General features: G+C 45.5%; 1 protein-coding gene across 3 annotated transcripts in view; it reads right to left on the bottom strand.

Annotated features, from left to right (window-relative positions):
- Positions 1–27240, bottom strand: part of LOC147609093 (uncharacterized) — a 150566-nt gene that overhangs the window by 62727 nt on the left and 60599 nt on the right. For all 3 annotated transcript variants that reach the window (XM_086788808.1, XM_086788810.1, XM_086788809.1), the window contains one exon: positions 10365–10523. In XM_086788808.1, coding sequence (XP_086644934.1) covers positions 10365–10523 — 159 coding nt within the window. The remainder of the gene's footprint in view (positions 1–10364; positions 10524–27240) is intronic.

Genomic DNA, 27240 nt, shown 5'->3' with positions numbered 1-27240 from the left:
GTTCTAGGAACCCACCTCAAGGCAATAGTAGTGCCTTCCCACAGGATCCTGCTTTTGGATTGTTTCCTAACCTGCAGAACACTTATGATGCAAACCCACAGAGTTCCTTTTTCGGACAGCCACCTATTCCGCAGCAGTCTATGCATCCAAGCTATTTTGGCGGTGGTTCCGTGTTCCAATCTATGACTGGGGGTTACCCTCACAAAGGCATGGGAATTTTGGAGCTAATTTTCAGCCTGGTATGCAAGGTAATATGTATGGTGGTATGCAGTCCGGAATGCAACGAAACATGTATGGGGGCATGCAACCCGGAATGCAACGAAACATGTATGGGGGAATGCAGCCCGGTATGCATAGTGGTATGTTTGGAAACATGGGGGGATCAGCAGGAATGCATGGTATGCAAGGTGTGGGAACTGGCAATGTTGACCCTATGATGGGCATGAATGCAGGGGGTAGCAATCTTGTGAGGCCACTTCCTTACGATAATCTAATGCCTATGGGTAAGTCGAAGGATTATAAGGAAGGGGGAGCTGCAGTAAAATTTGACACAATCAGTGGGGCCAAAGATAACCTCAAGGCACTTACCATTTTACAGCAGTTTGATGCTGCTTTGTCTGGTGGAAATTACACGGAATCATCGAAAGTGAGAAAAGCCGCGACTTTTCTCAAGGGCAATGCATTGCAGTGGTGGTCCACTCTTCTTTTGCAAGATATAGCACCATCTACTTGGGTACAGTTTAAACAGGTGTTCTCTTCCGTGTGGCTCAAATCTACATTTGAGGTGGATGTAATGACAGCATGGCACAAGTTGGATGCATCAAAATGAAAGAATCTTAAGGATTATAATAAGAAGTTTTGGGAAGCTTTACTCCCAGTTACTTCTTATCGTGTAGTGCCATTGTCTGAGCAGGTTAAAAGTATTGTTGTTGGTTCCCAAGGAAGTGCGTGACTATTGCATAAAGACTCGAGTAACAAATATGTTGCAGATGATAGAGAATGCCATGACGGCAAATGCGTTACTCACTAGAGTCTCATCTGGATTTAAGGGCAACAAAAGCACAAGTAAGAAAACTGAAAAGTCGAGGCATGCTTCGCGTGATGCAGCAATGCCTACAGAGAAGCAGTCTAAGAAGTTACCAATGCCCAAGAGAACTCATGAGGAGAGAGAGGCTTTGATGGATGCTAAGAAGTGCTTTTTCTGTACTGAGGAGGGACATATGTCTTTCAATTGTCCCAAGCGTAAGTCCCAAAAGGACTCTGACACTAAAGCGGAGCCCAAGTCTAAGAAAGCAAAACCTTCTGCAGGGTTGTAAGATTCTCCCCCCCCCCCCCCCCCCCCCCCCCCCCCAAAAGATCTTTCTAAACACAAGCAACAAGATTAGTACCAAATAGAAGGGGTGCACGCTGGCTCACCAATAAACCGTAGGTTTGCGACTACAAACCACCCTTGAGCTGGAGGCTAATACTCACTCACATGTGCCAAGTCCATGGCGAGAGTCTCTAGTCTACACTCACACCCACTATCAACAACTATCAACGCTAATAAGAATAAACCCACAAGGCACTTATATAGTGATTATTGCTCTTGTAAATAACCAACTTGTCATAAATAGCCATAAACAATGGTTTTACTAATAATCCACGTTGGCCACCCGTATCAGCTTGCTTTGCCTAAATCCCAGGGCTACCCTAACCCTACCGGATTAGGCCAATAATCCCATGGGTACATAACACATAGATACAAGGAGAGCTGAGCGGATACCTGGGAGGATATGATCTGCAGATTATGCCCGCGAGAAGTTGAGTCAGAGGAGCACTACATTTTTCATTGCCCAATATACTACGAGATTCGAGGGAGATTTCATTGCCATTGCAAAGAGGCTGGAGAGGGTCATAGACTATCGAGATTAGCACTGTCTTGGACTCTTCCTCCTTGAGCTCCATCGACTCAACGTCCCGACCCCAACACCGACCTACAGCCCCTCCGGCCGACCATCACCCGTTTCTTCTGACCACAAGAGGACAGTCCGCACAAAACATACCCACCTCCCACAATGGAGCTCAAAGCCTTGGCTGCACCATCCTCTACTAGGTCACACCCTGGAGTCATCCTCGATCGAGCCACTACACTACAGCGAGCCCGGCGCCCGTGACCTCGAGGACCCCGACCCCACCCACTATTGACACTTTCTTACACCCGGTGGATCTAATGAGCCTGGAGAATCTACTTCTCTCTCCCATCCTGCATGGGCCACTCCTAGTACCACATGAGTGATTTATTCCGCTAATGTTGAGAGAGGCTCATACATATTGGCAGATTGATGCTTTAAATTAGTGGGGCCGCGACTTTTCTCAAGGGCAATGCATTGCAGTGGTGGTCCACTCTTCTTTTGCAAGATATAGCACCATCTACTTGGGTACAGTTTAAACAGGTGTTCTCTTCCGTGTGGCTCAAATCTACATTTGAGGTGGATGTAATGACAGCATGGCACAAGTTGGATGCATCAAAATGAAAGAATCTTAAGGATTATAATAAGAAGTTTTGGGAAGCTTTACGCCCAGTTACTTCTTATCGTGTAGTGCCATTGTCTGAGCAGGTTAAAAGTATTGTTGTTGGTTCCCAAGGAAGTGCGTGACTATTGCATAAAGACTCGAGTAACAAATATGTTGCAGATGATAGAGAATGCCATGACGGCAAATGCGTTACTCACTAGAGTCTCATCTGGATTTAAGGGCAACAAAAGCACAAGTAAGAAAACTGAAAAGTCGAGGCATGCTTCGCGTGATGCAGCAATGCCTACAGAGAAGCAGTCTAAGAAGTTACCAATGCCCAAGAGAACTCATGAGGAGAGAGAGGCTTTGATGGATGCTAAGAAGTGCTTTTTCTGTACTGAGGAGGGACATATGTCTTTCAATTGTCCCAAGCGTAAGTCCCAAAAGGACTCTGACACTAAAGCGGAGCCCAAGTCTAAGAAAGCAAAACCTTCTGCAGGGTTGTAAGATTCTCCCCCCCCCCCCCCCCCCCCCCCCAAAAGATCTTTCTAAACACAAGCAACAAGATTAGTACCAAATAGAAGGGGTGCACGCTGGCTCACCAATAAACCGTAGGTTTGCGACTACAAACCACCCTTGAGCTGGAGGCTAATACTCACTCACATGTGCCAAGTCCATGGCGAGAGTCTCTAGTCTACACTCACACCCACTATCAACAACTATCAACGCTAATAAGAATAAACCCACAAGGCACTTATATAGTGATTATTGCTCTTGTAAATAACCAACTTGTCATAAATAGCCATAAACAATGGTTTTACTAATAATCCACGTTGGCCACCCGTATCAGCTTGCTTTGCCTAAATCCCAGGGCTACCCTAACCCTACCGGATTAGGCCAATAATCCCATGGGTACATAACACATAGATACAAGGAGAGCTGAGCGGATACCTGGGAGGATATGATCTGCAGATTATGCCCGCGAGAAGTTGAGTCAGAGGAGCACTACATTTTTCATTGCCCAATATACTACGAGATTCGAGGGAGATTTCATTGCCATTGCAAAGAGGCTGGAGAGGGTCATAGACTATCGAGATTAGCACTGTCTTGGACTCTTCCTCCTTGAGCTCCATCGACTCAACGTCCCGACCCCAACACCGACCTACAGCCCCTCCGGCCGACCATCACCCGTTTCTTCTGACCACAAGAGGACAGTCCGCACAAAACATACCCACCTCCCACAATGGAGCTCAAAGCCTTGGCTGCACCATCCTCTACTAGGTCACACCCTGGAGTCATCCTCGATCGAGCCACTACACTACAGCGAGCCCGGCGCCCGTGACCTCGAGGACCCCGACCCCACCCACTATTGACACTTTCTTACACCCGGTGGATCTAATGAGCCTGGAGAATCTACTTCTCTCTCCCATCCTGCATGGGCCACTCCTAGTACCACATGAGTGATTTATTCCGCTAATGTTGAGAGAGGCTCATACATATTGGCAGATTGATGCTTTAAATCAGGATTAGATGTACATCACTCTGTCTCTCGACATCACTGTATACATTTTGTTGTTGTTGTGTTTTTCTTTTTATTTTCCATGATGATGAGATTCCATAGACATCATCATACACTTTTTGGTCTCAAAGACCATTTGGATCTTTTGTAGACAATTAATACAACTATGTCCCTCCCTCCCTCTCTCACTCTCTCTCCATGTAACGGAGCTAAGGGAGACCTCTCGGCCATTCTCATTAGCCCCATACTTGATATTATGGAGAGTGGTATACCATCTATTGAGGGCCGATGTTCCTCTCATGTTTCATGTTTCATGCTCCTAGTATTCCATGATGAGATTTCCATGGACAGTTTTGTTGATTTGTCCTATTTTATTTTCCGTTCCATGATGAGATTTGCCATGGACATTATTGTATCACTTTGGTCTCATAGGCCCATTGGGTCTTTAGTAGGTGCTCTCTCTCTCTCTCTCTCTCTCTCTCTCTCTCTCTCGCGTGCGCGCACCCCTGCTCGCCGCCCTCTCTCCCACCTAGGCTGGCTCACTATGCTGCCCGTCTGCCTGTCATCCTTCACCCCTGTTCGCCGCCCGCAACTCTCCTACCTTCGCTTCGCTATTGTCCGCCTTCTGTTCATGCCCCTGCTCGCCTCGCTACTATTCACCGCCCGCAACTCTCCCGCCTTCGCTCCGCTACTGTCCGCCTTCTGTTCGCGCCCCTGCTCGCTTCGCTACTATTCACCGCCCGCAACTCTCCCGCCTTCGCTTCGCTACTGTCCACCTTCTGTTCGCGCCTCTGTGCGTAGCCGCCGCCTTCGCCCTTGCTCGCCCTTGTTCGCTAGCCCACCCTTCCTCGGGCCCCCAAGGCAGCAACATAACTCTCTTTCTCTCTCTCTCCTCCCTGCCTGTAGGAAGCGCTGCAGAGTAAGCTCGAGGAATGGCTCCGAGTCTCCAAGGCAAGCTCGAGGCCCTCGAGACGGCAATGAAGGCACTAATCAAGGAAAACAAGAAGACGTCCGATTCCAACCTCAATGAAGTGGAGAAAAAACTACACCCGCACATCATGGCCCTTGAAGCATGGGTCACGGACCTTGAACAAGAGAACACAACACTCAAGGAGGAGGTGAGTGCATTGAAAGTGGAACTGGTAGCCCTCAAGAACACCGAGAAGGAAGAAGGGGAGATCAATGACAACACTCTTACGGCCATCAAAGAAGAGATCTCCAAGGAGATCACAAAGGACATGGAGGAAAAACTCGAAGCCAAGCAATCAGGATGGGTTGAGGTGGTGAAGAAGAACATCCGTAAAGAAGTGAGGGAGGAGGCTCAAAGGGAAGAACACCAAATCATTCACACCACCATTGAGGAGGAGAAGATCAGGCATGCCCGCCGCCTCAACATTCGAGTCACAGGTATAGCCGAGACACCCGACTCCACTCCCGAGAAAGATGGACAGCTTCTATGCATGAAGCTCGGCTATAGGGAAGAGGACCCTCTCCCCTTCACCAAAGCATGGAGAACCGGGAAACACTCAATACGCAAGCAAGCCCTCATCCTACAGTTTGCAGGAGAGACGGAGAGGGTCAGCTTCATGAGAAAGAGGGTGATTCTACGAGGATTACAGGGAGATCCCATCTATTTGGATGACGACCTTACAAGGATGCAGATAGAACATAGAAAAACATGCATGCCGAGAGTCCTACAGGCCCGGAAAGAGAGCAAGAGAGCATTCTATCTCGATGGCCGTATCATCATCGATGGCAAAGCCACCGATTAGCGCCAGGCGGCCTATGGGACATCGGCTATGGAGGACAATCATTGTTTTTGTTTATTTGATTTAAGCCTTGATGTGGATTACAAGCATTGTTATTCTTTATTTGATTTATGTCTCGTTGTTATTGAGTTATGAAGTCTTCTCATTGTTGTGAGAACTTTAAGACGTTGATTGTTAACGTGTTGCAATTAAGCATATATTATAAGCGAACATTACGGTGTTGTTTGAAGTCATGGAGTGTGTCTATAGTGATCCATTCTGTAAGCTAGTTTCAAACTAGGAGTTGGATTGGAATGTAAACCAGTTCCGTGCCCCAGAGAGCACTGGGGACCATAACACAGAGACAGGCGAGCCGACAGATGAGGATCCTCACACGCCGTAGGAGGCGTGCATATAAGGAGGCACACTACTGGGATATATACCACCTACTCATGAGCACAGATGCAGCCACTGCATGGCGGAGGATGAGAGAGCCTCGCCCTCGTACCCCGATTTAAGGATCCACACACATGGCACACATATGCAAAGAGCCTCTACCATATCCCTCAGCAGCCGCCCATACCACAGCCACAGGAATCCCGGCCAACCACCTCTACTTTCTTTACCGCCTCGATGGTAGAGAGAGCTATCCGCCGGTTACAGCATGGGAGATCGGCCGACCACACAGGTATACAGAGTGAGCATCTTATTTATGCAGCTGACACACTGGGACCCTTTGTTGCTCACCTCTTTAATAGGGCACTAGTGGAGGGCCTACCAGCTGAGAGGACTATGCACACCATCATGCCTCTCCACAAAGCGGGAGACATGCTAGACCCCAGCAACTACAGGACTATCATGATTGGTCATACATTGGCCAAACTTTATGGCACAATGCTCGAGGCAGAGTTGAGCTCATATGCAGAGAAGAAGGGACTGCGAGCACCAGGGCAGCCTGGATTCCGACGAGCTTTCTCCACTATTGACCATATCTTCACTCTGAGATGTCCGATTGACCAGGCTAGGGCGCGGGAGAAGAGATTATACTACTGCTTTGTGGGTTCCCGCAAAGCATTTGACACGATGCCACGAGAGAGACTCTTCCAGCGCCTACAGTCATTGGGGATCCCATTAGAGATGGTTTGGGGCATCTATGCTTTATATGAGCAGGTCTTCGGGCGGATACGATGCCCCGGGGGGATATCTGATGTTATTGCTAGCACCATAGGTGTGAAGCAAGGAAGCCCACTCTCTCCTACACTATTTGGGCTATACATCTCAGGTACCACAGTCCACATTATGCTATATGCAGATGATATTATTCTGGACTCTGAGTCTCGGATGGGACTACAGCACCATCTCCATGCACTCGATGACTTCTGCACACAGAGGGGGCTTACAGTGAACCTTGGGAAAACCAAGGCCATGATTTTCCACACCTGAGGGCCAGTTCAACGACAGGTCATCTTCACACTAGCAGGAGGACAGGCAGAGGTGGTAGACTCATATGTGTACCTGGGAATTACATTTACGACTCCGCCAGGAAGATTTACTATGGCAGAGGCAACCAGGGATAGACTCACACGAGGGTATGCAGCTCTGGCCATGCTAGAGAGACAGTGTCACCAGGCACACTTCCAGGAGCCCCGCACGAAGGGGTGGTTGTTTGACACACTAGTCACCCCTGCTTTGATGTATGCTGCAGCAGTATGGGCACCTGCACTCGCCACCTCCACATGGTCTCAGATAGAGAGGCCTCAGATTCTCATGCTCTCACGGATGATCCGCAGCAAACCCTCCGTCCCACATGTTATTGTCCAGACGGAGTTTGCTGCACCTCCTATGCTAGTAGAGGCCCTCTTCCAGACGATCTGCTTCATAGAGAGGATCAAAGATATGCCATCAGATCGACTCTCACATAGAGCTTTTGAGGCGTCCAGGCAGCTCGCAGAGACTCGAGATAGGAGATCATGGTATTTACAGATGATACAGTGGCTCACTCAGCATGGTCTTGACATAGATCACTTGCCACCTTTCCAGTATGATATACATGCACCACACATCCAGCTCTCTCACAGTGAGAGGAACAGAGTCCTTCGGCAGGATTTATGGCAGCAATACACTCGAGAGACTTGGATTACACCCGGTCAGCCTCTACCGCCGAAGATGCTATACTACTTCATGTGTATCTCAACGGATGGATTCATACATAGACCTGGATACATGGATGTGTACATGCCTCACAGTGCCCGAGTGCTGATTGGTCAGCTCAAAGTGTCATCACACCAGCTTGAGATTGAGGCAGATAGGGCAGCACGGATCCCCAGAGCAGAGAGGATATGCAGACTATGCCACGAGGAGGTTGAGAGTGAGGAGCATTATGTATGCACATGCAGAGCATATAGTCTCATTAGAGAGAGATACACCACCATCTTCAGTGGATCATGGAGTCCGCAGACCAGCGCAGATTTGGCCAGTTCTTGCTAGAGACACAACCCCACAGAGAGACACTGCTACGGAGTCATACCACAGGGAGAGGTGGGCGACGGCTCCAGCTCACTGATTTCTTCCAGAGATCTATCCCAGTGCCTATCCTCACACAGGAGGGGGTTACACTTCAGCGCACTGCGGACCTCCGAGCCAGACGGAGACCGAGAGCACTAGCTTACCAGACTCCCAGACTACATCAGAGGGAGATCACAGAGATACGGGCTCGACATTAGCACCATATCTAGGAGCGGCTAGCTCACTTACACTCACACCCGGAGATCATGCTCCGAGGTATTTTTGCCTCGCCATCGCCTATGTATCACATATTACACCCCCATTATGGTAATTGTTGGAGCTAGACAGATCTGCATTGCATTCTTGTATACCCTGCGCATATAGGTTGCATACTGAGCCTCTAGCAGAAGTGCTCCATCCATCACACCCCCCCCACTAGCTCAATACTTTCATAGTTTATTCATGTTATTTTTGTTCTTTTTTTTTCTAGACATCCAGAAGACATTGACAGTTGTACATTGATTTCTCATAGGTCGAGTTCGGCCTCTAGTAGACGTTAATACAGCTTTCTCTCTCTCTCTCTCTCTCTCTCTCTCTCTCTCTCTCTCTCTATATATATATATATAGACGATGACATATAATGTGTTCCCACCAGTCTCACTGACATAACTGTTAATTTTACCTGTAGGGACCATGTAGTACGTGGGCCTATTATATTTTGGTACTTTTTGTTTTCAGGTTTATGATCTATAATTCACAGATGCAATTTTTGCAACACTTTTTGGTATCACCGACCTTCAGTTTATAGGCATCAGCAGCAGCAGCAACATCTGGTACATCAGACGGTACAAGCAGGTAGCACAGTAAAATACAGACAGCATGGATGGCAAGTACGGCAGCTATAGAAGGGCAGATACAGCAGGTACAGCACAAGTACAGGACTGTACAGCCATGCAGAGCTGGCATGGCAACAATATTAACCTGGCGATGAGATGCGTGAAGTGCTTGCTAGCACCCCTCCCAACTGTGGATGTTGATCTTCTCTCCGCACATCATCTCCCAGGCAATTTTGTGCATCCGCCGAGAAGGATGCCTCCCACTGGCAATTGGGATTGACAGCCATGGCTGTCTACAGTGCAGTCACCCCCTTCAAGAAGGACTGCCACACCCCTAAACAATAAGTGCGAGTGGTTGAGTCCACAAGCTAGGATGGAGAATCAACTCCTCTCTTAAGGTCGCAGAAGACCGCTCGTGACATTTGTCACTTTGGGAGAACAGACCCTTAGCCCACTTCTGAGAAACCTGGAGGAGTGGAATTGGAAAACCACCTCTCTCCTCCTTCAAGTACCCTGCCTGGCTAGGGGTGCAGCTGCATAAAATCAACCCCACTCATGCAGCTACCCAACATTGGTGAGCCGTCACCACTTTCCCGTCTTCCTCTCCGACTTATGAAAAACTAATTAGGATAATTTTCGTTCACTCTTCTTATGGTTTGCTGCCCACAACTGCCTAGCAATCAGCACCTCCGGCCACCCCACCTCCTATGGCCGGTGTGGTGCTCCCCCAGATATTAGCATCATTGCCTTTGGAATTCCCTAAAGACACAACAGATCTGGTGGGTACCTTTCGGGTGGTCACTTGTACCATTGTGTGGGCCTCAGGCCTTCTCTACAAGGGCAATGGGAAGATTCTTGTGCCTCAGCTCACTCATTTCAGACTCACACTGCTCAGCAACACCATCGAGGGCACAAGCACCCCGCCTGCAAAGACCATTTGCTCTATCTGGACAGACCTCATACACACCTCTCTGAGGCCCTTAGAGCATGACAGTTGACTAAGACAGCATGTAGCAGTGCTGTGCCGCCTTACTTTTCATACTTGGAACCCTTGCTCAATGAAAGAGACAGCAGCATCACTTGACATTACAGCCCCCAAGTGTGGCTTCCCACCACCCCTCCCCTTTAACTAAACAATCCTACTGCACAAGAGCAAATGTTCTATTTTACTAAAAAGATGGATCTTTCTTGAGAAAAAGAAGTATTACAATGATCTTATGAATTGCCATTACAGTTTTACAAACTACACAATCTGTATACCTGATGTGTTTCATTCACCACAATCCCATGTGTGTGTTTCTGCCAGTATTTGCACAGCTTATTAATTGCTTCTGACTGATCATGTTGAAGATGTTCACTTTTCATCCAACCAGGCTGTACCCTGAGGTTTGAGAGAGCACTGGCAGACAAACTTCCAACCTGCAGCTAGCAGTTACCCTGGTCAGGTTGCAAACTTGATATAGGTCACTACGAGGCACTTTATTATAGAGTTTACAAAGGATCCAGTTTACCCAGAAGAAATATCAAAAACTTAAAGGAAAGCATGCAAACTCTGCTAAACAATTAGCCACTAAATCCAATCATTAAAACATAATGTCAACAGACAAAAGATCATGCAAAAGTTTCCCATGTACACTGGGTCAAGAAACCATGTAAGAAGCCCCGTGTCTGTGCCCTTTTTCTGCATTATGTAGAAAAGAACATGAGCATATTCTTGAGGACCAAACTGGAGAGCTACAGACTACATGGCTTCATTCATGATGCAAGGGATCTCACAAAAATCAAAATGCAAATGGCATCAACGATAATAGTATAAATCAGAATCTGAGTTAATTCCAGCAGATGAAGGCGGCATTTGTGCAGCGTACAGCACAAAAGTCGATAATCACAAGTCCCGTGATTGTTACTAAACTAGACTTTCACAGTGGCAATTGTGGAATATAAAGGGACCTTGTGGCACTACAGTCACCTATTACAATTGCATATAACAATCAATGCCACTGCAGCAACTTACTTTGTGCCCCTTGCAGCTGACGTCATCTCCAGAGTTCCAGAATGTGAAACATCTCTCTCAGATAGTTCAAACCAGAAAATTTTCAGGCACTCCATCCGGTACAGCAGGCAGACTCTTTTAAGGACGACCTGCCCCCAATCAGGTGCTTTTCAAATGTGAAAGGTGGAAGTAGGTTTGGGCTGTGAGGACAGGGCCTTCTGGCTACAAACGTCCAAGCAGAGCATCAAAACATAAGCCAGGCAGCAAGTGTGAATATGATGAAACATTGAAGCTCAACCTTAATAGCTGCAACAAAAAAAAAAAAAAAAGCCAAACTTTATAAAGCCAAAAAGCATGTCGTGAGGCTATCCCAACCAGCATTCATGCTTCCAATCTGTGCAACCTTCATCTTTGAGAAGGCAGCCCAGCCCAGCCTTTCCCCATCATGCATTTTCAGAGCCAGCCCTTGCCTCTCCAGCCTGTTTGTAGCAGTCACGGGAAACGGCAAAACAGACAGGAAACAGCATTTCCCATTTGCTTTCAAGCGGAAACGTGTTTCTGGTGAGGAAAAGTGTCCCAGTTAGGCCAACCTCGGGCCAAACTTAGCTTCTTTTTTGTTTCTCCTCACTGATCTCCCTTCCCCCAAGTCTCCAGTCACACTCCGTGTTTTTCTTCTCCCCCTCTTCTTCTCCCCCCTCCGTCTTATTTTGCATCTCCCTCACCGAATGGGGTGTTTCCCCATTTCAGCCCCTTGAAATTTCCAATTCCGACTCCTTTTTGTTTCTGTTTTCCATAACTATGGTTTGCACCCCATATTAACAGCACAACAGCCTTTGGCAAGTGGCCACCAACCTTCAACATGAGTAGGTCAGTTTTTACACAAGGTAGTACTAATCTAGGCTCAAAATATTAACTTGGCTCCTCCTTGCTACACCTAGCCATTCTTAAAAAGGAACAAAAACAAAAAAATCAGGGGACTAAAACCGGAGAATTTTTTGGGCTTCAGTTAAAAAAATCAAGTGCTTGTTTTCTCTGTCCCCCTTAAGATTGAAAGAAGACCCAGCACATCCAAGCCATCTTTCCGAAACTCTCTCTACGTAACATGCCCATCTTCATTAATAAATAAAAAATTGTCCTTGTAATAGATGAATTTATGAGTTTTTATGGTGTAAAAATCAGTGATTTTATTAAACGACCCATTTTCACTTAGAATCTTCAAATGGAATCTGCGCGCGATTTTACCGTAATACAGGATCCAAAACGGACACTGGATCAAGCTTATACGCGAATTTTAGTTATTTTTAGTCTTAAAAACAACAACCTTCAAACCTTAATAAATGCATGACCGGGCATCCGATTGACAGACAATCTACACCCCGACGACCAGGGAAACATCCCAGACATATTCGCTATGGGGGGGAGGGGGGGGGGGGGGGGGGGGGGGGGGAAATCACCCCCCGGGTGCTCCAGTACGCAAATCGAGGCCTGCGTCCCAAATTTGGGAACCCCACCACACACTCACCAAGGCGCCCGTACAATGGCTTCATAAGGACCAAAGGCCAACCACCCATTGTATTACCGCCATGTGGACATCAATGCTGCCTCTGACCAAAAGGGTACATGCATACACTTTTCACCGTACCTTTCCCCAGGCTCATGCAGACAAGTGATCGGTACACTTTGATGGTACACCGTCCCTTCACCCATACTTTGCCCAATACCCGCAACCGTAACCTGCACCTATATATACCCCCGGGTGCTCCATGGCTAGTAGCTCATTGCGTTTAGTACACCCTTAGACTGCACCCAACACGAGGCCGTACCGCCAGTCCGTACCGCCACTCAACGCCAGGCGGTGCTCGGGGGACTAGGGCCTTTGACACACTTGTTGATACCAACAATGCATATTAAAACATTTAAAAGCTGGACAAAACATCCACAAATGCTGAAAATGGAGCTTGCACGTGACACCGCATAGAGGCCGGAATGGGCCGACCCTCCACTTGGAGTATTTTATTACCCAAGGAGAATAATTTCATGTACAAGCTTTGAGGGCCTTACTCTCCCCATGGGAGATGCCGGATTATCCATATACAAATGCCATAACACAGCCCAACACGAGGCAACCAAGCCAGAACATAGGCTGTAGAAATGTCGAGCCAACAACATAATCCATATACCTCCGTGTGGGTACACTGATTCTTCCCCAAAAACCACGGGTCTTCATGCAATAGAGTTGGTACAGCAAGTACAAATGCTGGTACAACAAGTACAATGGCTGGTACAGCCTGTACGATGGCTGGTAGAGTAAGTACAGTAAGTACAAGGACTCGTACAGCCAATACAATGGCTGGTACAGTATGTACAAAGGCTGGTACAACAAGTACAATGGCTAAAAATCATAATAAATGATTAAATACCTTGCCTTCAGTATTTCTTCGCGATGGAAACCTCCAAAACAGTCCCCAACAGCCGGTATTCTTCATGGGCAACCTTCAAGAGAGAGAGAGAGAAAGAGAGTAGCCATCATTAGGGCAGCCTTCAACGGTGGTAGAGGCTAGTGTGTAGCAAGAGAGCCTCCATTAATGAAGAGAGAGGACTCCAATTTATAGATTTGGGCCTCCCATGAGCTAAAATGGCAAAAGAAGGCTACAATGACAAGAGGAGAGCCACACAATAGCTGGAGTGACAAGTGTGAGGCCACTTGTCTCACTTTGATCCACTTTCTGACAAGTGTGAGGCCACTTGTCTCACTTTGATCCACTTTCTTGCCACATGTCCCAATCTAAGAGATGGGTTCTCCCATAATCTTTACCTCTAAAAATATCCCAACTAGTAGACATTCTGTCATAGGCACTTTGCCAACTCTTGGTATCTGCTCAATTCCAGATGTATGACCCGAACAGAATTTCCATCGGAGTCGGGCCAAAAATAGCAACTCTCCTAAATTTTAGGAGTATGGTCCTTTGTATTCTAGGATAATCCCCCATTCCCAAAGCTTGTACTTTCCAAATATTTAGACATCCTGGAGTCCACCAGACCCCTTTCATACTGGGAAATGTCCAGGCAGGTGACATCCTCCCCAGCTTCTTAAAAGTTGTCCACAACTTTAAGCTTCAAGCCATACATTCAAGGTATAATCATGTCCCATCAAGTGGGCGAGACGAGACAGTCTCAAAAATCCAATATATCTGAAGAATCCATGTCCCAAAGAAATGGGTGAAACTAAACAGTCCCATAAGTCCAGATATCATAATCCAAGCTCAAAGCACACAAAGATATGCCAATCCACATGACCCTTGGCGTACACATAAGTCCCTTGCCAACCAGGTATCATGTCCACTTTACCACTTGCACTCCGTGTTGGTACTCTGACCACACACCTTGGATGAGAGGTGGGCTCAAGTAACAAGATAAAACAATCACTCAGGCATAGATAACCTAGTGTTCCATAAGCATTTCTGCTACACATGGTTTATAGGCATTTCGGCCACAAACTCACACTACCCTCTCAAGTGCCCATGTTCCCTTCCATCTGCTCTCTATTGTTCCACCCAGATATGGTAGAAACAATCTTCAAAAGAGCACGTAGGACAAGAGAACACTACACACGGTATGTTGTGCTCCACACTACCCTCTGAAGTGTCCATGTTCCCTTCCATCTGCTCTCTATTGTTCCACCCACACATGGTAGAAACAATCTTCAAGAGAGCACGTAGGACAAGAGAACACTACACATGGTATGTTGTGCTAGACACTACCCTCTGAAGTGCCCATGTTCCCTTCCATCTGCTCTTTATTGTTCCACCCACACATGGTAGAAATAATCTTCAAGAGCACGTAGAATAAGAGAACACTACACAAGGTATGTGAACCATGAGTTTCATAAGTCCAATGCATCCCAAATAAAGGGAGCCATAAAGATTAATCCATCCCAGTAAAAGGGAGTCCTAAACATAATCCATAAACCTGAGGATGGATCCAAATCCCTAGAAAAGAAGTCCAGGAATCCATAGACTTGTATACTATAATCCTTGTATACCATAACTCTTACCACATACTCCGTGCTAACCACACACCTTGGAGTAGAGGTGGACTTTTATCTATAAAAGCATCATATCCATGAAATATCCATAGATTTTCTTCTCTATAAACTCGGACAGATTCGTCCATAGAAATTGCTTGTAAAGCCCAATATCTATATAAATCTCGTCCAAGAAAGAACTCTCCATAGATATAATCCATCCCAATAAAGAAAGTCATAAACAATGTTTCCCTGAAACCATCTCAAGGCAAACAACACCACCTTTCTCCTTGCATGGCTATACAAGGGTTAGTGAACATCAAAAAACACTTCATAGCAAAAGCACTAACTTTGCAAACTCAAAGTATACTTAGCTTTTCTTTGCCAGGTTGGTCATGAAGCCAAAAGAAATATCTCGTCACCATACCCTTAAGATATCCTAAGATATATCTCCATATAGCTTGCTTTTAAGCTTGATAATATAATCCACAATATCCATATGGAAAGAGTGCTAAATGTGTGGACATAAAGCCAACTCCATACTTCCAAGATAAATTTTGTGAATTCATAAATCCTTAGACGAAGCTGTCTATTGCTCATGCTCTTGCTTCATAGGCTCTGAAGTGGCAGGCCATGGTTAATAGCAATGATGGTAAGTGTGCTCCCCACTTCAGATCATTTCTCTTCCTTATTGCTAGAAGGAAGCCTCCGCTTTCAAGAAAGCCTATGCTCTGATACCAATGTAACTCGCGGCGGTGCCCCAGAGGCTAGGACCTTTGACACACTTGTTGATACCATCAATGCATATTAAAACATTTAAAAGCTGGACAAAACATCCACAAATGCTGAAAATGGAGCTTGCACATGTGACACCGCATAGAAGCCAGAATGGGCCAACCCCCCCATTGGAGTATTTTATTACCCAAGGAGAATAATTTCATGTACAAGCTTTGAGGACCTTACTCTCCCCATGGGAGATGCCAGATTATCCATATACAAATGCCATAACACGGCCAACACGAGGCAACCAAGCCAAAACATAGGCTGTAGAAATGCCAAGCCAACAACATAATCCATATACCTCCGTGTGGGTACTGATTCTTTCCCAAAAACCACGAGTCTTCATGCAATACAGCTAGTACAGCAAGTACAACTCTCCATTCAGCCGGTACAGCAAACACAATGGCTAGTACAGACGCTACAATGGCTGGTATAGTTGGTACAGCAAGTACGATGGCTGGTACAGCCGGTACGGTGGTTGATACAGCCGGTACAATGGCTGGTACAACAAGTACAAGTACAAGGACTAGTACAACCAATGGCTGGTACAACATGTACAAAGGCTGGTACAACAAGTACAATGGTTAGAAATCATAATAAATGATTAAATACCCTTGCCTTTAGTATTTCTTCGCGATGGAAGCCTCCAAAACAGTCCCCAACAGCCGGTATTCTTCATGGGCAACCTTCAAGAGAGAGAGAAAGAGAGTAGCCATCATTAGGGCAGCCTTCAACGGTGGTAGAGGCTAGTGTGCAGCAAGAGAGCCTCCATTAATGAAGAGAGAGGGCTCCAATTTGTAGATTTGGGCCTCCCATGAGCTAAAATGGCAAGAGAAGGCTACAATGACAAGTGGAGAGCCACACAATAGTTGGAGTGACAAGTGTGAGGCCACTTGTCTCACTTTGATCCACTTTCTTGCCACATGTCCCAGTCTAAGAGATGAGTTCTCCCATAATCTTTACCTCTAAAAATATTTCCAACTAGTAGACATTCTGTCATGGGCACTTTGCCAACTCTTGGTATCTGCTCAATTCCAGATATAATGACGCGAACAGAATTTCCATCGGAGTCGAGCCAAAAATAGCAACTCTCTTAAATTTTAGGAGTGTGGTCCTTTGTATTCTAGGATAATCCCCCATTCCCAAAGCTTGTACTTTCCAAATATTTAGACATCCTGGAGTCCACCAGACCCCTTTCATACTGGGAAATGTCCAGGCTGGTGACACATACTGTACTTGTTGTACCTGCAACCGGTGCCTCACAACCCTCACCGCCTTCCTCTCAGTATCCCTAATCAGCCATCTCTCAAATAAGCCCATTTTCAGTCGCCCCACCCGTTTGAGGAGAGGGAGTCCTTTAACTCTTCTCCCCCCACTCCCCCCCCCCCCATGTGAAGAGACTTACAGTCCTCACCCTCTTAAAGAAAAACGTATTTGCCCTTTAGGACATCTCACAAGGATTATGGTATACAGGTCTATGGATTCCTGGACTTCTTTTCTAGCAATTTGAATCTATCCTCAGGTTTATGGATTATTCTTTTTGGCTCCCTTATTTTGGACTGCATTGGAATTATGAAACTCATTGTTCAAATACCCTCTGTAGTGTTCTCTTGTTCTACGTGCTCTCTTAAAGATTGTTTCTACCATGTGTGGGTGGAATAATAGAGAGCAAATGGAAGGGAACGTGGGCACTTCAGAGGGTAGTGACAAGCACAACATACCGTGTGTAGTGTTCTCTTGTCCTACGTGCTCTCTTGAAGATTGTTTCTACCATGTGTGGGTGGAACAATAGAGAGCAGATGGAAGGGAACATGGACACTTCAGAGGGTAGTGACAAGCACAACATACCCTATGTAGCGTTCTCTTGTCCTACGTGCTCTCTTGAAGATTGTTTCTACCATGTGTGGGTGGAACAATAGAGAGCAGATGGAAGGGAACATGGGCACTTGAGAGGGTAGTGTGAGTTGGTGGCCGAAATGCCTACAAACTATTGGTGGCCGATATGCCTATAAACTATGTGTAGCAGAAATGCTTATGGAACACCACGCTATCTAGTATCTATGCCTGCGAGTGATTGTTTTATCTTGTTACTTGAGCCCACCTCTCATCCAAGGTGTGTGGTCAGAGTACCAACACGAAGTGCAAGTGGTAAAGTGGACATGACACCTGGTTGGCACGACACTTATATCTATGCCAAGGGTCATGTGGATCGATGCCTTGTTGGCAGGAGACTTATTTTGTCTCGCCCATTTACTTCGGACATGGATTATGATATCTGGACTTATGGGACTGATTTGTCTCGCCCATTTACTTGGGACATGATTATGATATCTGGACTTATGGGACTATTTTGTCACGCCCATTTATTTGAGACATGGATTTTATTTTATTTTTTCAACCATATTGGAATCACTATCTCCCCATACAGAGACCAAGAGGTTCATTGTTCATCTCACCATGCATGCGGATTCATGTTGGGATTGTGAGAGGGCAATTCAATGAACACTCCACCATACACGTGGATTCGTGTTACGATTGTGGAGTGAATGTTTCATAGATTGTGGAGTGAATGTTTCATTCTTTCCACACCATGCTTGTTGATTAGAGTTGGGATTGTATGGGTGAACATGGGAACTATTGGGATTGGGAGAAAGGATTGCCAGAACTATGGAGAACCAGCTTTTCTGTCACCATGGTTTGTGCTCTTCAATGACACCAGTTTGTCTGCATAGCACATGTTTCTGTGTGAGGCACTAGTTTCTTGTGCATGGCACTTATTTAAGTGTCTTAGCACCTTGTTGGTGATTTTCATTGCCATATGATTATCTCATTGATATTGGTGATTGAGACACAATTGGCTCTTTGCATGTGTCTAGCATATATTCCATGAGTTGTCGCCCATTTATTTTGGGACATGATTTTGATATTGGTATTATGGAGACTTATTTAGTCTCACCCATTACTTTGGGACATGGATTCTTCAGTTATACTGGATTTTTGAGACTGTCTTGTCTCGCCCACTTGATGGGACATGATTATATCTTGAATATACGGCTTGAAGCTTAAAGTTGCGGACAACTTTTAAGAAGCTGGGGAGGATGTCACCAACCTGGACATTTTCCAGTCTTAAGGGGGTCTGGTGAACTCCAGGATGTCTAAATATTTAGAAAGTACAAGCTTTGGGAATGGGGGATTATCTTAGAATACAAAGGACCACACTCCTAAAATTTAGGAGAGTTGCTATTTTTGGTCCGACTCCGATGGAAATTTTGTTCGCGTCATTACATCTGGAATTGAGCAGATACCAAGAGTTGGCAAAGTGCCTATGACAGAATGTCTACTAGTTGGGATATTTTTAGAGGTAAAGTTCATGGGAGAACCCATCTCTTAGATTAGGACATGTGGCAAGAAAGTGAATCAAAGTGAGACAAGTGGCCTCACACTTGTCACTCCAGCTATGGTGCGGCTCTCCACTTGTCATCATAGCCTTCTCTTTCCATTTTCACTCATAGGAGTCCCAAATCTATAAATTGGAGCCCTCTCTCTTCATTAATGGAGGCTCTCTTACTGCACACTAGCCACTACCACAGTTACAGGCTCCCCTAATGATGGCTACTCTCTTTCTCTCTCTCTTGAAGGCTGCCCATGAAGAATACCAGCTGTTCAGGACTGTATTGGAGGCTTCCATCACGCCAACCCTTGTACTTGCTGTATCTGTTGTACCAGCCACTGTACCAACCATTATACTTGTTCTACCAACATTTGTACCTGCTGTACCAACCACCCTACCGACTGTACTAGCCACTGTACTTGTTGTACCAACCATTGTACCGGCTATACTAGCCATTGTACTTATTGTACCGGCTGAATGGAAGGTTGTAGTTGTTGTACCAGCTCTATTGCATGAAGACCCGTGGTTTTTGGAGAAGAGTCAGTACCCACACGGAGATATATGGATTATATTGTTGACTCGGCATTTCTACAGCCTGTGTTCCGGCTTGGTAGCCTCGTGTTGGGATGTGTTATGGCATTTGTATATGGATAATCCGGCATCTCCTGTGGGGAGAGTAAGGCCCGCAAAGCTTGTACATGATATTATTCTCCTTCGGTAAATAAAATACTCCAAGGGGGAGGGTCGGCCCATTCCGGCCTCTATGCGATGTCACATGTGCAAGCTCCATTTTGAGCATTTCTGGATGTTTTGTCCAGCTTTTATGTTTTATGCAAAGTGATGATGGATATGTGTTAAGGCTATGGCCATGTTTAAATGTTTTAATATGGATTGATGGTATCAACAAGTGTGTCATAGGCCCTAGTCCCCCGGGCACCCGCTCTGCGAGTTACACCTAATGCAACTCCAACCCTCCCGTTGCAAGCGCCACAAGGGAACAATGACCAGGTTAGCTTGGTTATCATTTAAAAAGACTTTTAAATTATTCTTTAATACTAATATCAATAAATCAAGAAAGAAGTCGCGAATTTTTCCATTGAAAAATGTTAGAAATTCTATGAAGCCATTATTTGAAGTGATATTGTATTTTGTAATGGATGGTTAGTACTGAAATTGCTATTTTTAAGAGAAAGAGTACAGGTATTTTCTCCTGGCTTTGACGCTAACTCCGTTTCCGTGCTTGTGTAGCCAGGCAGCGTCGTTAGCAAGGCCCGAAATCAGCCCATGGTATCCCTCATACCATTGGGAGAATGAGGTTCGTTGATTGAGACCAGTGATTGTGATGATGTCTAGTTCTGAGGGCCCAGACTAGTGCGATGAATAAGCCCACCCTAGTGCGTAGACACCTGTGACGGGCGGGAGAATCGAGCGACGGAGCCTGAGGGGACGACAGGTCGGCTTGAGTCCTCGCGAGCTACCGACGGCGAGGTGTATGGTCCCGTAGGATTTTGCCCGGCATGTAGAGGCTAGAAGGCTGAATTCTAGATCATAGGCAGTATAAAGAAAAAAAATAAGAGAGCCGGTTTGGCTTGTATGGGATTGATTCTTGTATAAACTTTTTTTTTTATATCTTGTCTTTAGCATTATTATACTATGAAAAGAGGTGGTTTTAACGAACCTTGTGAAAGAGCCCTAATCAAGGAACATGTTTATTTATGTCAAACAGTGTGGTAGGATTACTTAGAAAACAAACGGATGCGTGAGTAGGGTGGAAAGTGAGAGGATGGAATGTCCCGACAGCACCATTCTATGGCCGGGTGGCCCGATTAGTAGGGTAGCTTTCCAACAGATTAAGTGAAAGCCCTACGCTAGATAAATAGGTTCTCGGATAACTTTATTCTAGAAGACTAGGCCAGCGGCTGTGCCTTGCATGGATGAGGAAACAAGCGTTGTCTCTAAGAATCAAGATTAGTAGTTGCCCAAATTATGATCAATTACCCTATGGGTGATTTGATTTTTAGAAGACCATGCTCCCCGTGCGGGATAGGACTAGGTCTAACCTACAAATCTTATCCTTGAATCTTTGCATGATCAAGGTATCGACGAGTAGGAAATTTTCTCCAAGTCAAGACTTAGTAGACTATTTTAAGTGTTTCCTCTATTTTAAAAGAGGAGAATCTTACAATTAGTATCAGAGCCGATCTTAGCTTCTAGGACTTGCCATTTAAGGATTGTTTTGCAATGTATGTTTTACATAACATAATGCTAATTAATAAAAACACCTTACTAAGAACAATTCGAATTGATGTTTGAATGATTGTAGAAAGAGGAAGAAGCCTACTCGAGATTTCTAGTTTCCAGTGCATCTTCCAGACCGCTTGTGACTCCTCAAATTTCGAGTACCGTGACACCATGGTGCAGATACTAGAGAAGATGTCGCTCCCCCATTTCTCTCGTATCGAAAGAGAATGGGATATAGATTTTTGGAGTCACGGGCCGAGATATTTCTTCATCCAAGCTTATCGAGTTGGGAACCTTACCACCGACCTAAAACGGATTCCTTGGATGGAAAAGTTGAAGATGACCGCTGGGTGTATGACCGAGTGATAGAGGTCTTACCTGCCGACAGGGTAGCCGTGTTGGGACCTAGCCTAATCTAGAGTCTATCACCCTTACCATCAGTTTTTCGAGTTTTAGAAACCACAACGAAACCCCCATATTTCACCTATGTGGACCGCTCTACCCTTATGTCATAGTCGAGCTTAGGAATTTTCCTTCATGACAAATAAGACTAATTATATAATCTTTGTAATAAAACTTGTCCTTGTAAATATTTGAGAAATAAAATGATTTCAATGTTCACTTTTTTTTTTTTTAGCTTAAGCGTTGTGCAAAGTATGAATCTTGTAATCTTAAAAACTTAATCTTACAATGATGGCCAAGACAATCAGCCTCAACTTCCCAATGCGCTATACACCGATATCCAGGAGAAAAAAAAGCTCCTGCTCAAGCAAATGCAACCTCCCTCCTTTAAGAGAGAAGGTTCAAAGGTTGAGAAGAATGCTGAAGTCTGGATTGAAACGATGGACGATTATTTCTCTGCTTCTGATACTTGGGCAGCAAACAATCTATGCTTGCACGGTTTTGCCTCACCGGAGATGCTAAACTCTGGTGGAAACAATGGTGCCGTGACAAGGGAGTCACCAAGAATTCTCAAACATGGGAAGACATCAAGCAAGCCGTGAAGGAAAGATATCTTTTTCCATCCCATGAATCCATAAAGATGAATTGAGTTTTTTAGTCTCAGGCAGTGCAGCTTAACTCTTGAGGACTACTATTCCAAATTTAACACTCTCCGGAAGTATGACCCAGCTATGACTACTTCCCAGCAAGTGGCTCATTTCTGCCAAGGTTTGAATAAACCCTTAGATTCCCGCCTCGAAGCAATGAGGCCAAGCACATTGCAGGGTGCTCTCATACGAGCAAAGCCTCTTATGAAAGAACTAAGGACCGACAAAGCTAAGCCTTAAAAGAGATCTTACCCTGAGGCAAACCCTAAAGATCAGCCCTACGAGAAAACCCAACAGAATTTCCCCTACTACAACTGAGGGCGGCAAAGCAATTCTTTTGTTCCCCGCTCGTATGCTGCTTCTTCCAAAGAAGACCCTCTGTGTTTTGAATGCAATGAGCGGGGACACTTTAGGACCAACTGTCCCAAGTTAGCAACATCTTTTCCCCAAGGTGGCAGAGCAAATCAAGGCCGTGGAACCCCTATCCACCAAGGTGCAAGAGGCGGTGGACGTGGCAGAGGCCACATAGGAGCAGTTGCTAGAATCGCTTGTACTATAAGTGAAGAACTGACCTTGGAAACGGCTGAGGAACAGCGCGCCACTGTCCATGCGGTGGTAGAACATCAAGGTCCAAATCAACAATTTGGCTTCTCGCAAGTTGAAGCAATATGAAGCAAATTATGCCACCCATGATTTGGAGCTCTTAGTAGTTGTTCATTGCCTCAAATTATGGAGACATTATCTCTAGGAGGACGAATTCCAGCGTAGCTGCCCACAAAAGTCTGAAATGGATCTTCACCCAGCCTCACCTCAACATGCGGCAAAGGAGATGGATTGAAATCCTACAAGAATATGACTTCGACATCAAATTCTGCCCTGGGAAAGATAATGTGGTAGCAGATGCACTTAGCCGCAAATCTTTCTTAAGTGCAATTTCGATGCCAAATGATCCCATACTGGTCAAGGTGAAAGAAGTCTCATCTCATGATCCAGATTATCAAAGGATTGAAGTTAGTAGAAGAAGAGGAAAATTCAGAGAAGGAGAAGAATCTAATCAAGGGATCATAGTGGTTGAGTACTTTAGGTACGGTACGGTATGCGTACGAGTACGAAAAGTACACATCGGGATGAGTACTTTAAGTACGTTCACTTTTTTTTTATGTGTATAAAAAAAACACATTATAAATCATTCATAATTTAGCAACACTGGTACACAAAGATGCACAAAAAATAATTAAAATGCAAACGTGTATGCTATATAAATGTCAAATGAGCTGCACTGTGTCGCTCTCCTCGACATGTTGCTGGCTGCGGCGCTCGAACTCCTCAACATCAACCTATGAAGCACATATTCACTAGTAGTTATTAGTGACTAATCACTTTAAGCTTACTATGAACTTTGAAGTGTATCACTATGTCGTAAAAAAAATTTACTTGTTTTAGTCTATCCATCTTTCGAAGATTCCGAATTAGTCAAAGGTTGGCTTTGCAAAACACCAACCTCTCTAGTTGTGCTGTGCTCAAGCAGTTTCGTATGATATCTTTCGCACTATGAGAGCGAAAAATAGTCAATGCCTGGTGCTTCTTTCTAAAGAAAGAAGCTATGCGTGTAGCATCCTCGATGATGGGCTTCACCCAACTCAAGCTCCCAATATCCTCCATAAGAAGATCCAAATGTAGCACAAGGAGTCCACACAATGCTTCGTAACTCTTCCTCAATCAGCTCACCCATCCTCTTGCAGTTAGAGGCATTGTCTATTACCACTTGCACCACATTCTCTACCCCCACCTCCACAATAGCTTGACAAATGTGGTGGTGGATAGAATCAACTGTGATCCGCTCCCCTGCCTTGCCTGCATCAACTGCACGCAAAAAATAGGTGCCAAGACATGAATAGACCAAGATATTTATTATGTGGCGCCGCCTCGTGTCACTCCAACCATCTGAAATGATGGTGCAACCAAACTTCTTCCAACCTTCTTTGATAGGTTGGAGAGAAGTCTCAATCCTCTCCTTCTCTTCCTCCAACATGGTGGTCCTCATCTTATTGTACTCTAATACCTGTCCACCATCCACATTGCCTATAGATGCAACAGCGGCAATCATCCTCTTCCATTGGTTTGTGCGTAGCACATTGAAAGAGATATTACACTCAATGAGAGTGCGCTCTATCTCAATCTCTGCCCTACGTTCTCTCTTTGATCCATGACATGGAGTGCAAGGAGGAATTAATGTTGTGTTGCGTAGAAGGCTGCCCAATAGGTACAGAAGAAGCAGGCACTTCCTCATCCTCAGAAATCCTAGCTCTCTTTCTGCTAGGTGCTGCATCTGTAGGCAAATGACCAACAACACATCATCATCAACGATAGTGCTACGAATCCCTCTGCCATGTGGAAACTCCTTGGGATCTCCCTTAAAATACCATCAACCATCTCCTGTGGAATACTTGGGCACCCACCAATTCCCTTGCTCCCCAACTTTGACATGTGGCGAATGACCCGCGTGATCGAGCTAGACTACTGCAAGTTACAATAACGGCACTTCCAATGACGAGTGTCTGAACCTGTTGACGATGTGCTATTAAGTATGATGGTGTGTGGCAGCCCAGTAAGGATTTGGTGCCTTTGGCATCTTGGGCAAGCTGCAATTTAAAAAATCAACATTAGAAGCCATATTAGTGGCTAAATTTGTGAAAATAGAGGAATTCGGGAATGAAAATTGAAACAATTACATAAAAAGGGATTGTTCAAGGGACTGAACTTTTGAAATAGAGGGAATGATTGGAAAAAATACAAAATTAATAGAGGTCTGAGGTAATTTCTGAAAATAGAGGGTTTAGGGAATGATTGAAAATAGAGGGAATTCCTGAAGACTGAAAAATACAGGGAATTCACCAATGATCATTCATGTGAGAGAGAGTCTAGAGAGTACTAAGTACTAAGTAGAAAGGGGCTGAAAATAGAGTCTGTGTGTCACCAATGATCATTCATGAGAGAGAGTGAGTCTAGAGAGTACTAAGTAGTAAGGTAGAGAGAGAGAGAGAGAGAGAGAGAGATGGGGGGAGAGAGAGAGGAGAGAAATGAAATGTTATATTAACGTCTTCAAAAGGCCATAATGACCTATGAGACCAAAAAGTTACATCATGGTGGATCTCATACAATGTCTGGATAAAAAACCAGAAAATGAAAAATAAAGATGATACTACTGGCACCTAGAAAATGAAACTGGAACTGGAAGGTAAACAGAAACCCTTATAGGGTGTGAATATAGTGAGGGGGGGGGGGGGGGGGGGGGGGGGGGTACGCTATGCAGGTGAGTGGAGACAGTGAGGGGATACAATATCATGTGGGACGGGGGGGGTACACTATGGGAGCTGCCTCCATCTCATAATATGTGCCGCATCGAATGCTGGCGGATCTCCTCAATATCCTCTGTGGTCAGCAACCTGACTGGGTGTCCCGCATGTCTCGCAAGAATAATCCGAATCTGCCGCAACAACCTCCGTCTATGCTGGGATGCCCTCCTCCGTAGTCGTGGGCGTCTGGACCACCCAAGCTCAATCGCACGATCAATCAGTGTACCGCTAGTGTGGGCGGTATCCATGTCCTGCTGCTACTGTGGTCCATCTGGCGCAATGATGGCTGGACTAAAGAAGTCTGTAATGTGCCTCCGAGTCGGGGGGGGGGGAGAGAGAGAGAGAGAGAGAGAGAGAGAGAGCATGGAGATGGAGAGCATAGTCACATGAAAACGCGTTTATGGAGTGAGAAACCCCGAAATGTTTCGAAACGTTTCTGAAACTTCTAATTTTTTTGGTTTCTCCGAAGAAAAAAAAAGTTTCTCAAAATGTTAAAAGTTTCTATTGTTTGAAATTTTAGCAATGCAAAATTATATAGAAAAAAATCGATGGCACTTCTTAGCTAAAGACCGAAACGTTTTGCCCCGAAACCCCAAAATCCCGAACTGACCAAAAGGGTACATGCGTACCACACCTTTGCCTGTGCACCACCACCGTACCTTTCCCCAGGCTCATGCAGACCAGTGACCAGTACACTTTGAAGGTACACCGTCCCTTCACCCGTACTTTGCTCAGTACCCGCAACCGTACCTTGCACCTATATAAACCCTCGAGTGCACCATGGCCAGTAGCTCATTGCGTAGAGTATACCCTTAGGTTGCACCTAGCACGAGGCCGTACCGCCAATCCGTTCCCCACTCTGCGCCTGCATATTGTACTTGTTGTACCTGCTGCAACCGTGCCTCACAGCCCTCACCACCTTCCTCTCAGCATCCCTAATCAGCCATCTCTCAGATAAGCCCATTTTTAGTCACCTCACCCTTGTGGGCTATGCCTTGGCATGGATAAGAAAGAAAGCGTCTCTAAGAATCAAGATTAGTAGTTGCCCAAATTATGATCAATTACCCTATGGGTGATCTGCCTTTTAGAAGACCACGCTCCCCCTACGGGATAGGACTAGGTCTTACCTATAAATCGAATCCTTGAATCTCTACATGGTCAAGGTGTCGACGAGTAACAGCAAGAAAAACAATCATCAAGGAGCAGCAGGTACAGCAAGAAAAACAATCATCAAGGAGCAGCACGATGTTCAATGTCACCACTTCTATGGTTGTCCATGGATTCAGTTTCGATAACAGCCCA

This window comes from Cibotium barometz, chromosome 52 (genome assembly GCF_041138505.1).
Source record: "Cibotium barometz isolate CiBa-2024 chromosome 52, ASM4113850v1, whole genome shotgun sequence".
Lineage (NCBI taxonomy): Eukaryota > Viridiplantae > Streptophyta > Polypodiopsida > Cyatheales > Cibotiaceae > Cibotium > Cibotium barometz.
Note: the sequence above shows the minus strand (reverse complement) of the source record. Positions and strands in the feature narration are given on the sequence as shown.